Genomic DNA, 13613 nt, shown 5'->3' with positions numbered 1-13613 from the left:
GTTCTTTTCATTAATCAAGAGGCTTTATCGCTGGTTTCCGTGTTCCGTGAATGGGGAAGCTGAAGCACAGGCAGGGCTGTGATGCACCTGCGATCGCCCAGTTGGTCCTGGGCAGTGGGGAGCAGATGGTTCCAGTTCCAGTTTACGCTCTGGAGCTGCCGTGCCAGCTGGTGTTACCTGCGTGCCCTGGAAAGCCACTGTGTATTCATTGAATTGCAAAAGGTTTTAGGACTGACAAAGACTAACAGGTGTGTCGCTGCCTGTGCTTGCCTGTGTGTGTTGAACACAGGTTTTCGCGTTGTCCACACATCCCTACGGCTGCCGCGTGATCCAGAGGATCCTCGAGCACTGTCTTCCTGAGCAAACCCTTCCCATCTTGGAGGAGCTTCACCAACACACCGAGCAGCTCGTTCAGGTCAGTCTGGGGAAGGGGAACGTGGGTGCTGGCAGGGGTTTCTTGGTTGCTGGTTTGTATTCAGAAGCTCCTGGCAGCCTGTTCAGGGCTGTTGCTGAGGTCGTCTGAACACAGGGACCCCGTTCCTGAGGGGGAATGGGGAAGAACGTGGCAGACAAGAAATGCACCTTCACTAATTAGAATCAGAGGATCATTTTGGTTGGAAGGGACCCTCAGGATCATGGAGTCCAACCATAACCTGACTCTGGCACTGACCTATGTCCCTAAGAACCTTGTTTGGCATTAACGGTTCCTGTCCACGTTTGTCACACGCCTCTGTCTCTCCAACAGGATCAGTATGGGAACTACGTTATCCAGCACGTACTAGAACATGGTCGGCCTGAGGATAAAAGCAAGATTGTAGCAGAAATCAGAGGCAACGTACTCGTGTTGAGTCAACACAAGTTTGCTAGGTATGAGTTTGTTCCTCGGAGCCTCGGCGCCCCGTGGGAGCACCAACACGTGCTGGACTTCCCAAGAGTTGGGGGTGGGGTGTAGGGAGGGGAAAAGAGGTGAAAATAACTTGTTGCCTGTCAACAGAATGCTGTGTACGCTGGGATGAGTGACTGGCAAGGTAAGCTTTACTTGCAATGGAGGAGGAGGAAGATGTGGAAGAGTAGCTCTAGTCCAAGTTCTTCAACTTGACCAAGAGTTTATTTTTGTGTGTTGTTTTATTTTGATGGTTTCAAGTGGTCCTTATCCCCTGGATAACAGGCCATGAGAGCATTTCTGTGTCTCTGGGATGCTGTGTCAAGCCCCAGGGGAGCTTGGGACATCAGTGTAGCAACGATTCTTTTCATCCCCCCTTTTCACAGAAGAATCTGTGCTTTTTATACACCGAGTCTCGCCGTCCTTCGAGACACACACGTGAGGATTTCCTGTTAGGGAAGCTGCAGCAGTCTGAGGTTGTTAGTCCAGCAGCAAAACCCAGGGACCTCGGTGGATGTCAGGACACAGTGATACTTCCCACATCTGTCAGTTCCTTTTGTGTGTGTTTTGAACCATTTGAACATGAAGGCTGAGCTCTTCAAAGGCTCCGTGTTCCCCCCTTTTTATGAAAGTAAAATAGTGCTTTAATACTGATGGACACAAGGGAAGTGTAACATTAGCAAGAATTAGAAGAGTGTGGTATTAATGTTGTTATTTCAGATTCTGCCTCCCTGACTTGCTTTGCTCTTTTTTCCTGAACTTCTTTCCAGATGGAGCGTTAATTAGCGTAGGGTGTCCCTGAGCTGAGCTACTTGTGGCAAACCACTCGGTGGTTTTATCAGTCAGGGATGCAGAAGATAAGAGCAGCAAAACTCTCCATCCCCTTTCATACGCCGTGTTTAACTTGGCTCTCCAGAGGGCAGGGTCTAGCATCTCGTACATTCCGGGATGGTGGAAGTTCTCTGCCTTCGCTCAGATCTTTTGTTCCTGAATAAGCATTTCCCTGTTGTTCTAACCTTGGACCTCTGTTCCTATTGTGCTCCAGCACTGAGAAAAACAAAGAACAGCTCATCTGCTGCTCTGACGGGCTCGCTAGGAGAACAGACGCTGATCTCAAATACAGCATCGTTGTAGCGTTGCACACATTTGGGTGAAATAAAACCCAAACTGGTCCTTTACCCAAATTCCCACTCAGATCCCTCGGACTGCTGTTCAGTTTCACATTGCACAACTTCTCTCCCAAAAGCTGCGGCCTTGCCAGAAGCACGCCAGGTCTGCTCGGGGCTGGACGGAAAGCCCAGCAGGCGTTCCCTGCTCACCAGTTGTCCTTTCTCTGCTCTTCAGCAACGTGGTGGAGAAATGCGTGACCCACGCCTCCCGTACGGAGCGCGCCATGCTGATCGACGAGGTGTGCACTATGAACGACGGCCCTCACAGTGCCTTATACACCATGATGAAAGATCAGTACGCCAACTACGTGGTACAGAAGATGATCGATGTGGCAGAACCGGCGCAGCGGAAGATTGTCATGCACAAGGTAAGCAGCTGCCGGCGATGGATGGGGACGTAAGGCTTGTCACCGCCAAAATAAGGCTGAGATGATTTATTATGCCATTAGATTTACCTAACAGCGGAGGTATTTCGAAGTCGAGTATTTCAGTAGTAGCTGAAATAGGAAAATGTGAAATAACGAGATGCTGTTTGGACTTAAAACAGGCTGGTTGCTTCCAGCCGTCTCTTCTGACCCAGTAACCCAGTTCTGCGCGCGTGGCGCAGCGAGCGCCGGTGGAACAGGGAGAGCTGGGCTGCGGCGGCGCCAGCGGCTCGGCTGGGGACGCGCTGGCCATGACGACACTCTTGCCCTCACTGAGCCCGGCCTGGGCTGATGAGAGCGGATTTCTGCGCTCAGTGGAGCCGAGCCAGACCCCGACACGCGTAAACGCTGAGCGCGGACCTTGTCACCCCCGTCACCCCCGCTGGGGACATTCGGTGGCACCGCACTCGCGTTCCTCTAACATCTGAGCCTGGAGCCGTTAATCAAATGCTCTATTTCGCAGTTCTGCACATGGTTTTGGGGAGAGACTTCCGCAGTTTAGCATTGCTCTGCAGTGTTTGGCTGCCTAACAGTTTCAGGACTTAATGTTTGTCAAAAATGAAGATGTTCTGGAATGAAACACGCGTTGCTGCCGGTCCTGCCTCGCACGGCTCTGTGCCTGCGGCCTCAGGGGCAAGAGCCGCTAAAAATCAGGTTATGTCTTCATTTTCCTGCCTTTAAAGGTCACACCTGTGGGTCTTCATAACACATGAAAAAAAATAGGCTTTTAAATGTGAAGTGGAACAGAGGTGATTTCTTCAGTCCCGTTGTTTCAGGGTCTGTTACTCTGCGAAAGGGACCAGCCAGAGCAGAGATAAAATACTGACACTGGCTTGGAAACCCCGAGTAATTCTCTACAAGGGAACTGTGCCGAGTGCCGGGTGCTGAAATCCCAATGCAATCAGGTGGATTAAGAATCCTTGAGTAAAATGGAGCAAGGGATTTTTTTCTTGTAAAAAGAGGGGGTGTTTTCTCTGCAAAGGTGCTGATTTTTACTTACACAGGGCAGTTATCAGTATATAAACAGTATAGAGCAGTATATGAACAGCGTAGGTGCAGCTGAAACAGTCTCCAGGGAGCTTAATTCATAGGTTTAGGAATCATTCAGAGTAGTTATTTTAACCCAAAAACCTGTATTAGTCCAAAGGAAATGATGAAGATAATGAAATAAAAATGCATGGAAAGGGATATACGCAGTTTAATTATAGCAGAGTGACCTGTAGCTTTGCTAATCTACATATAGATATGTATATATTAAACAAGATGAATGATGGTCACTGACACGTTCTGTTTCCCGTCAAGCAACGTCTTTTGAATAAAATGCTGATGAGGTTATCGGTGTGGTTGTCAGAAATGGACCAGGGACGGCAGCGCTGGCTGAAGATGGAGATCTCAGCGCCGTTATTAAGCTGAGCGAAATCATGGGGAAAATTGAGCGCATCGACTGCTGCTTTTGGATTGTAAGAATTGCTATTAGCACAAACAAGCAGTTTGTGGTGTTGTTAAAGACAGCACTTTCATTAAAAAAAAAGAATTATCTTAACAACCAGTTAAAAAAATAAAAATAGAAATCTTAGAATGATGGGTGGAGAGTGAGTGGTGGGGCCTGGGAGCTTCTCGTAGCTCAGCAGCCAGACCTGCTTGGAAGGGAAAGGCAAAGGCTTTGGTTTCTGGTTATGACAAGATGGTCCTTGGACTGAAATAGGAGTGAAAAGGGTTCAGGGCTGAGCTGGTGCAACAGGACGAGTTTGGGCCGGGTTTCCCGTGGGGTTTTAGGCCAGTCCTGGCTCAGGTTGGGCAGGATGGTGCATCCACCTGCTGCTCTCATCCTCCGCAGGCCTTCCAAACCCCGTTGTCATAGTGGTAGTGAGTGAACGTGCTGCTGGTGTGAGATGTTTCTCGTCTAGTACTGAAAACGAATTGTTCTCCTGTCTCGTTCCTCTGAAACTGGCCAGAGCTTGAGCAGCATAAGGATGTTACTGTGAGAAAACCCCTTTCCTCGCTGGGCTGTGCCTGGGACGGCCCGTGGCTCTGGCTTAGTGGTGTTGCCAGCGACTTTTGCTTTGAAGTGCTGTGAGCGGCTGAAATTTGCTTCCACAGACCTCTGCTCTGCTTAGAATAAACACTTTAATTGTCGGGTTCAGACACGGAACTGCTGTGCAGCCCTGGAACAGCATCCCCCTGCATCCCCTCCTGCAGCAGCTCCAACCCGCAGATGTGAAGTTGGGGCAGAGGACCCTGCTCGGGGTCAGTGGGACATGGGGAAAAGGCTCTTCCCCCAGAGGTGCTGGATGCTGAACAGGCTCCCAGGGGGGGCTCACAGCCCAACCTGACAGCGTTCAAGAGGAGACACACGGGTGAGCTGTGGGCTGTCCTGTGCAGGGACAGCAGTTGGACTCCGTGGTCCTGTGGGTCCCAGCTCAGGCCATTCCGTGATCGTGTGGCAAAGCCTTGTTCTCATTCGCACCCCCCATCCACCCTGATTCCAGTAGTACGGCTCACGACGATGCGCCTGCTTGACCAGAAGGTCCTCCTAAGATAATACCAGTGAGTTACACAACATGGACTTGGTTCCCGGTAATTGAGGTGATCACAGCAAACGGTGCTTTCACATTTCAGACGTTCTGTCGTCCTCTGCTCTCTGCCGACAGGCACCCGGAGCCAGCTCAGCGTCGGCGGGGCTGTACACCCAGTTCTAAAACCCACTCACCCCTTCTCTTATCCCCTAGATCCGGCCTCACATCGCCACCCTGCGCAAATACACCTACGGCAAACACATCCTGGCCAAGCTGGAGAAATACTACATGAAGAACGGGGTGGACCTGGGGCCCATTTGCGGGCCCCCCAACGGCATCATCTGAGGCGGCGCCGCGGGGAGGAGCTCACTGGCCATGGCACCTACAACCAGCACCCGGCAGCATCCCAGTGTACGCCTAGAAACCTTCTCTGGTTGCTAAACTGCTAAAACAAAAAAGAAAAGAGAAAAAGCCTTTGTAAATTTCTTTAATTTTATTATGCATAACATGTACTAATTATTTTTTTTAATTAACTAATTGCCCTGCTGTTTTACTGGTGTATAGAATACTTGTACATAGGTATCAAATGTACATGGAAGGCCACATTTTTGTTCACTGTTGTATCTATATTCCAAATGTGGAACTTTCAGGGTGGTTGGTTTGAGGCAAACAAACAAAAACCGTTTTTAATTCCCCTGCCTGGCGGCGAAGCCGTGCGGGTACCGGGCTCTTTTAGTCGGCGGGAGGTTGGGATTTTAGTTACATGGCGCAACCCACACATTGAACGCTGTTTGTAAAGAGAAACTCGACTTGCTAAAGCTTCGGTTCCAAGAGAAAAGGAAGTTTTGGAGCCTTTCAGTGCTGTTTCCAGCGCGAGCGCGGAGGCGGCGCCACGGGCGGGGGACGGCGCCCCCCGCTGCTGAAGGGGTTGTTCTGTCAACCCGGAGAGACGCAACTTGATTATTTAGCATGAGGAAAAACAAATCCAACTCGGCTTTGGTCTTGCTTCTATAAATATATAGTGTATACTTGGTGTAGACTTTACATATATAAAAATTTGTAGTATTTTCTTGTTTTGATGTCTGATCTGTATCTATAATGTACCCTAGTAGTGGAACATACTTCTGACTGTACAATTGTACATTTGTAAACCTCTGTAATGTAAATGTGGAGAAGTTTGAATCGACATAAACCCGTTTTTTGGTAAGAAAAAAGAATTAGCAAAACCTGTGCATTTCAGTGTATATTCACACCTTTTATGGTCGTAGCATATAGTGTTGTATATTGTAAATTGTAATTTCAACCAGAAGTAAATTTTTTCTTTTGAAGGAAATGTTCTCTTTATACAGCCTAGTTCATGTCTGAAGGAGGAAGAAATGCTTGGTTTTCTTTGTCACCTAGTTAACAGTAGCGATCCTTTCTAAATGTTCTACAGAGACCATTCAGTTCCAAATGGTGTTTTTTTGGATCTTCAAAAGTAATGTTTTGCTTATTTTGTGACAGTAAGAAACAAAAAGTGCAAAAGTACAGAACCCCTGGTTTTCCTTACAATCAGAGTCCCTTTTCACCTTGTAAAGTGTGAATCACCTCCCCTTTTTGTACAGAAGATGAACTGTATTTTGCATTTTGTCTACTTGTAAGTGAATGTAACATACTGTCAATTTTCCTTGTTTGAATATAGAATTGTAACACTACACGGTGTACATTTACAGAGCCTTGTGTATATTTCCAATGAACTTTTTTGCAAGCACACTTGTAACCATATGTGTATAATTAACAAACCTGTGTATGCTTATGCCTGGGCGACTATTTTTTGTAACTCTTGTGTAGATTGTCTCTAAACAACGTGTGATCTTTATTTTGAAAAATACAGAACTTTGGAATCTGGCTCCGTGTTTGCCTGGCACTCCTTCCCCGGGGTCGCCCCGTGAGGTGCCCCCAGCTCTTGGGTTGAAGAGCAGCCCGTGGTGACTGAGCAGCGGGTGCACGCGGAGCACAGAGCAGGACAAGCCCGGACGTATCTCTGCCTCCCCCTGTTCCCCTCCCTCCTCCTGGCCGCGGGGTTTTGCCATTCTGGACGTTTCCCCCGTCTGTGAGCCCATCTAAACCTCTGCAGAGCCCAAATGGACTCGGAGCAGCCACAGCCTCTGTTGTCTGGCAGGGGCTCGGAGGTGACCGACCACCCCCTGTGTCTTGGTTGCTTCAGCTCCTGCAGAGAGGGACGGGGACAACTGTCCTGGTACCTTCTCATCCCAGAGCCCCAGCCTGGCTGGGTTGAAGGGACCTCTGTGGATCCCCAGCCCAGCCCCTGGAGATCCCCAGCCCAGCCCTGCTCACGCAGGGTCGCAGAGCAGATCACGCAGGGTCCCAGAGCAGATCACACAGGATCCCAGGGGGTTTGGATGTCTCAGAGAAGGAGACTCCACACCCGCTCTGGGCAGCCTGGGCCAGGCTCTGGCACCTCTCAGCAAAGAAGTTTCTGCCCATGTTCAGATGGAGCCTCCTGTGTTTCAGTCTGTGCTCGCTGCCCCTCACCCTGGCGCTGGGCACCACTGCACAGAATCTGCTCCATCCTCTGACACCCCCCCTGAGATATCGATCATTGATCACATCCCTCTCAGCTTCTCTTCTCCAGCTCAGCAGCCCCAGCTCTCGTGTCTCCACATCAAAGATGCTCCAGACCCCTCAGCATCTCTGTGTCCCTCCCTGGACTCTCTCCAGTGATTCCTTGTCCTTAAACTGGGGAGCCCAGAACTGGACTCAGTTCTGCAGATGTGGCCTCCCCAGGCAGAGCAGAGGGGGAGGGTTCACCTCCCTGACCTGCTGCTCACACTCTGCCTCCGCCGCGCCCAGGGCTCAACACCCCCGACCTGCCCGGGCATCTCCCGCGGCGGAGCTGCAGGGGCGGCCGCGGCCACGGCGGGGCGGTGCAGCCCCGGGAACGGCCCCGCGCCGGCCACAGCCTGCCAGGGACCGCCCCGGGACCCCCCAGAGCCCCCTCTGCCCCACAGACCCCCCCCCACTGCCCCAGGGATCCCACACTGTCCCGGGACCCCCCCACTGCCCCAGGGATCCCACACTGTCCCGGGACCACCCCACTGCCCCAGGGATCCTACACTGTCCCGGGACCCCCCCACTGCCCCAGGGATCCCACACTGCCCCGGGAGCCCCCACTGCCCCAGGGATCCCACACTGCCCCGGGACCCCCCCACTGCCCCAGGGATCCCACACTGCCCCGGGACCCCCCCACTGCCTCACTGACCCCCCGCCTCAAGCTCCGGCCCCCAACCCATCCCCGCTGTGTTTCTGCACCACCCAAAGCCTTTCCCTGGGTTCCACCCCAACACCCCCCTCAACCCCGCCAGCTTCCCCCTGCTATCAATACACTTAAAAAAACCCCAATACTTAATTTGGATCCTGCTAATTACAGAGCAATTTAAAAGAAGTGTCTCAGGTGGGGACCCCGAGGCAGAGCCCCCCACCATATTTGACCCCCCCAAAGAGGAGGGTTGCTCTGAGTTTCCCATCAAAAGGGACGTGGGATGGTGGGACGAGCCCCAGCTCTCCCGGTCCAGGGGCTGCAGCCCAATTTTAGCCGAACTGGGTTGATTTCGCCTCCCGAACCAGCGGTGCTGGGAGGGCAATGCCCCTTATTCCAGGTAACCCCCGTGTCCCCCTCTGGCGGGTATTTTGCATTCAGACGAGGGTTTTTTAATGAGAACATATTTTTAGTTTTTTCACAGAAAGCGTGTGAAAGCCCCCCGGAGGAATCACGCGTGGGGAACGACTCGTTTGTGCCCCATCTCGTCTGTTCCCAGCTCACCCACCGCCCGCTGGGGTGACCAAACACCCGAATTCAGAGCAAAGTCAGCTGAGGGTCACCCATCAGCCACACGGGTGTCACCGCGGTGACGAGGGACAGCCCCGTCCCCTGCTCCCACCGCTACGGCTGTTTCTTTGGAAGGGGCAGCTGAAGCACGGTGCTGTGGGGCTGGTGGTGGCGCTGGGAGCAACTCCCGGCTCTGCAGGAGGATTTTCCCCTCTTGGGTTGTACCCTTGGGGGCGGCCCTGGCCCAGCACCCACCCGAGGGTGATCGAGGGTCCCACAGAGGGGAGGCCCAGGGGACGGAGCAGGGTGGGGGTCCCAACTGGAGGCACATCCCAGAGCCCCCGTCTGCCCCTGGTTCATCTCCATCCACCCTGAGGTGACCCCGTCTGTCCCAGGATCCTCCTGTATCTACCCTTGGACCCCCCTCATCTGTACCAGGTCCCCCCGGTGTGCAAGGGTCGCTGCCAGCTGCTCCAGCCCCCTCCATCTGCTCCTGGATCCCCCCAGTCTTCCCCAGGCCCCCCCTTTTTGCTCCAGTCCCCTCCTTTACCCCAGTCTCCCCGTATATCTACCCCAGGGTCCCTCCATCTGTCCCACGCCCCCTCGCCTACCCTTGGGGCCCCCATCAACCCCAGGGTCCTCCCAGTCTGTCCCACATTCCCCCATCTACCCCAGACCCCCTCATCTACCCTTGGGTCCCCCCAGTCTACCCCGGGGTCTCTCCCATCTGCCCCAGGCTCCCCCCCAGTTTGCCCCAGTCCCCTCCTTTACCTACCCCAGTCTCCCCAGTCTACCCCAGGGTCCCCCCATCTACCCTTGAGTCCTCCACATCTACCCCAAGGTCTCTCCCATCTGCTTCCCCCCTGCCCAGTTTGCCCCAGTCCCCTCCTTTACCTACCCCTGTTCCCCATCTACCCCGGCTCACCCCAATCTGCCCCAGTCCCCCTCTATATCCACCCCGCGTCCCCCCGCCTGCCCCAGGCTCCCCACGACCCGTGCCCCACAGCCGCGCTCCCCCCGGGCCGGTTCCGGGGCGGTCACAGCCGGGCGGGGGCAGCGGGACCGGGGGCAGATTCGGGGGGCCCGTCCCGACGTTTCGTGCGGGGCGGCGGCGCGGGGGGGGCGCGGGGGGAGGGCGGCGCGGCCCCGCACCCACCCCCACCCACCGCCTCCCGCGGGCGGCGGCAACAAAGGCCCTTCCCCGCCCCCGCCGCCGCCTCCCGCCGCCGCTGCAGCCGCCGCCACCGTCCTTGCGGCAGGAAGATGCCCGGGGAGGTGCCGCCGCCGGCGCCCCGGGGGCTGCGGAGCCTCACGGTGCTGCTGCTGCTGCTGAGCGCCCGCGCCGCGCTGGTGAGTGCGGGGGGGACACACCGGGACCGGCATCGCGCGTGGAACCGCAACGGGCGGGGGAGCGGCACCGTGTGCGGACCGGCCGCGCCACCGGGCTGGGGGAGCGGTACCGGGCGGGGCAGCTCTGAGCGGACCGGGGCGCCGGGACTGGCTTCGGGATCGTGCGTGGAACGGCAACGGGTGGGGGCCACCGGTATCGTGCGCGGAGTGGCCCCGGGCAGAGGGACCGGTACCGGGCGGGGGGGCTGAGACCGGGATCAGGATCGTCCGTGAACCGGCACGGTCTGGGGGTGTTGATATCGGCATCTTGCACGGACCGGCCCTGGCAGGGGGAGTGGGACCGGGCGGGGGGGGTGGGACCGGCATCGGTACCGAGCGTGGATGGGCACCGGTGGGGGGGCATCCGCCTCGGGCTGGGGGCGTGGGCCCGGGCTCGGTGCGGAGCGTGGATCGGCACCGTGCGGGCGGACCGGCACCCGGCTGGGGAGGGGGGCACCCTGCCCTGGGACCCGGCGCGGAGCGGGGTCTGGAGCCGGCACCCTGCTGGCTCGGGTGGGGTCGGGCTGGGCGAGCTCGGGGACCCCGTCCCCCCGACCCGGGGCTCGCACCCTCCTGGGGGGGCGGCACCAGCTCCTGAGGGGCTGCGCTCCCAGCACCCCACTCTGCTCAGCCCCTCCCTGCCCGCACCCCCACCCCAACCCGCAGCCCCCAGCGAGCAGCGCAGGCAGGACCGGTGTGTCCCCCTCCCCTGGGGCGGCACTGGGGCGAGGGGGGCAGGCAGGGTGCCGGGGCTCTGCTGCGTGTGCGGGAGGGGGTGCAGACAGGTGCCATTTGAAGGTCGTAGGGAAACGCCTGAAAAATAAATCTGCGGGGGGAAGATCCCACTCCTGCCCGCTCCAAATCTCTGGTGGCAGAAGAATCTTGGGGGGTTTTGCTCTGTCCCTGCAGGCACCAAGCCCCAGGTGCCTGCTCCCCAGAATCTCTCTTGACTCCCCAGCCCCACACAGGGGTAGGTGCAGGCAAGCCCTGCCTGCGGTTTGCCCCTTGCCTGCACAGGCATTGCCCCTCTCTGCCCAGCTTCTTTCCGGGGGGTTTTCCAGCCCCACTCAGAGCAGGGTTTCGACATCGGCAGGAGGAAGGGGTCTGTGCTTCTGTGTGGCGCTTCCAGAACTGCTTCCCCCCACTGCCGGCTCACTATGGCTGGGAAGCCCCGCTCCCTGCCCGGCGCTCGCTCTTTCACGAGTTGCGAGTGTCTGCGGGACCCGGGCTGGCTCTGCTGGGAGCTGCCTGTTGGGTGATGCTCTCTGGGAAGGATCCTCTTGCAACTAGGAGCTGCTTTTCCCACGCAACCAGTTGTGCTCCAGCGTGTCAGGAGAAGCAGCTGCTCCAGGAGGAACGGGACGAAGGCTGCTGCCTCCTCCTCCTCCTCCTCTCCTCCAGAGGAAAACATCCCAGGGCCTGGCTGCACACAACCTGCTGCGTTCAATAACCCAGAGCTCCTCCCCATCCTCCTGGGGTTTTGGTTTGTGGGCGCTGCGGGCAGTGGGTGCACGTGGGGTGTTATCCCGGCTTTCCTGGCAGTGGTTATTCCGTCCTGAAGAGGCAAATGCAACTTTGGTGTTTCTGAGGAGGCCGCTGTTCAGAAGACCATCAGGTGCGTGATTTACTCATCTGAGCGGCAATAAATATTGTAGCTCTCGGTGATACCACGCGGCTGCTTGTGCGGTGTATCAAAGGGCAGTTTATTAAGCCTAATATCGCACTTTGCCATTGATCCGGGGAAGCCCGAGCTGTGCTGGCAGCTCCTCTCTATCGCTGGGTGTCCGTGGTGACCAGAGCTGCATGCGGTTGTGCTGGCAGCTCCAGCACCCGTGGTGGGCACGGGGTCGGTTGCGTGGGTGTTTGCTTCCCCCCAATATGCTTTCCCCCTTCTCCATTTGTGGAATTTCAGCTGGTGGATGGCAGCGCAGGTGGTTGCTGGCATTTGCTGGGGATTTTTAGGCAGGAAAGGTTATGCTGGGATGGGAGGTGATGGGGTGTTGGGATGCTCCTGGGGACCACAGGGCAGGGCAGGGACCGCAGGGGCAGCCCCAGGGAGGGAAGAGGCTGCTGTCCCCTGAGGATGCTCCAGGAGACATTGGCATCCTCACCTGGACCGAACCCGGGTTGCTCATCTTCCCTCCTTCTCATTGCTGAGGTTTTGCAATAATTGGGTCTTGTTGGACAAAGTCTCAGCTTCTCCCTGGGGTTGCCGGGATGGGATGTGGTGACTTAGCACAGCTCTGGTGCATCCATCCACCTGTGGCAATGGGATGGGGATGGATTTGGGGACCCACGTACCCCTGGTGTAGTTGTGCAGGGAGCTGGCTAATGCTGCCTGCAAACCCTGTGCTGCACCCTGGTCCCTTCCCTGGAGCAGCACCCGGACGATTAATTAATTAGTATTTGCACTGTGGAGCATGGTCAAATAACTCTGGTTCCCATTGGCACCGAGCCCACGAGCTCCCGGGATGGGCCCAGTGCCGTGTCCCGCTGTCCCCAACCCGGGGGAGCGCAGAGGGAACGGGGACGTTGACCTCGACACAGGGACGTGGCCTCGCTGGAGTGTTTGGGAACCATAACGAGTCTCCTGGGACTTGGTGCTTCCCTTTGATCTGGTGGTGGCTGTGATCCCTCTCGGCCCTGGGTTTGGGGACGCTGGGATGGGTCCCGTTAACCCTTTGTGTGCCGCCGTGGGGGCTGCATCCCCTGGTGAGACCGATCCTGGCCGTGGGTTTTCCTGACGGTGTCGTGGACACGCAGGTTCGGCTTTGGCCAGGATTTCCCAGGGTTGTAAAGCCCACGAGCTCACAGATGTCCCTGCTGACCCCTTTCCCTGCCTCGTTGCTCTGGGGCTGACTAGGGACCACTTTGAGAGGGGACGAGGTCTGGACCTGTTTGGGAGATCCAGGTGGAGAGGAGCCCCCACATCAGCGATGTTCATAGCAGGGATGAGCTGAACCCCTTATTAGACACCTGGGAATCCAAGAACAGGCTGTTTTCTGGCTGCTCCCAACCCCGCAGACCACACACAGGACGAGGGGGTGGCCGATTCCTCCTCCTCTTCCTCATCCTCCGCGCAGGGCATGGGTGGGGAGTCGGGATGCTGGCAGCCAAGTGGCATCCAGGGACCTTTTGGGGATGGAGGGGGCAGCGCCAGACAGCAGTGCTCACGGTAATTAGATGCAGGCAAAGCAGTGGCTGATGAGCTTTAATCAGCGAGGGTGGCCCGTGCCGTGGGCGAGATGCGGGGGGAGTGGGGGTTCCAGCCAGCCCAGTGTGACGCCCCACGCTGGGGACCCCGCGTCCCTCGCTGCTGTGGGGAAGGATGCTTTGGCTCGGCCCTGCCTGGCAGAGCCACGAGCTTAGGGATCAACTCGTCACCTTAATTACTGAGAACGT

At 56.5% G+C, this 13613-nt stretch overlaps 2 protein-coding genes across 11 annotated transcripts in view; both read left to right on the top strand.

Annotated features, from left to right (window-relative positions):
- Nucleotides 1-6880, top strand: part of PUM1 (pumilio RNA binding family member 1) — a 55182-nt gene extending 48302 nt beyond the window's left edge. For all 8 annotated transcript variants that reach the window (XM_065857368.2, XM_065857363.2, XM_065857367.2 and 5 more), the window contains exons 19-22: nucleotides 290-415; nucleotides 746-867; nucleotides 2228-2420; nucleotides 5207-6880. In XM_065857368.2, coding sequence (XP_065713440.1) covers nucleotides 290-415; nucleotides 746-867; nucleotides 2228-2420; nucleotides 5207-5338 — 573 coding nt within the window. In that variant the 3' untranslated portion in view covers nucleotides 5339-6880. The remainder of the gene's footprint in view (nucleotides 1-289; nucleotides 416-745; nucleotides 868-2227; nucleotides 2421-5206) is intronic.
- Nucleotides 6881-10013: 3133 nt separating this feature from the next.
- Nucleotides 10014-13613, top strand: part of SDC3 (syndecan 3) — a 33049-nt gene continuing 29449 nt past the window's right edge. For all 3 annotated transcript variants that reach the window (XR_010652834.2, XR_011735705.1, XM_065856940.2), the window contains exon 1: nucleotides 10014-10172. Coding sequence is in view for 1 of the 3 variants with exons in the window: in XM_065856940.2 (XP_065713012.1) it covers nucleotides 10086-10172 (87 nt within the window). In the remaining 2 variants the exon portion in view is untranslated. The remainder of the gene's footprint in view (nucleotides 10173-13613) is intronic.

This window comes from Patagioenas fasciata, chromosome 25 (genome assembly GCF_037038585.1).
Source record: "Patagioenas fasciata isolate bPatFas1 chromosome 25, bPatFas1.hap1, whole genome shotgun sequence".
In the NCBI taxonomy this organism is placed as follows: Eukaryota; Metazoa; Chordata; class Aves; order Columbiformes; family Columbidae; genus Patagioenas; species Patagioenas fasciata.
This window is presented reverse-complemented; position numbering and strand designations above follow the sequence as displayed.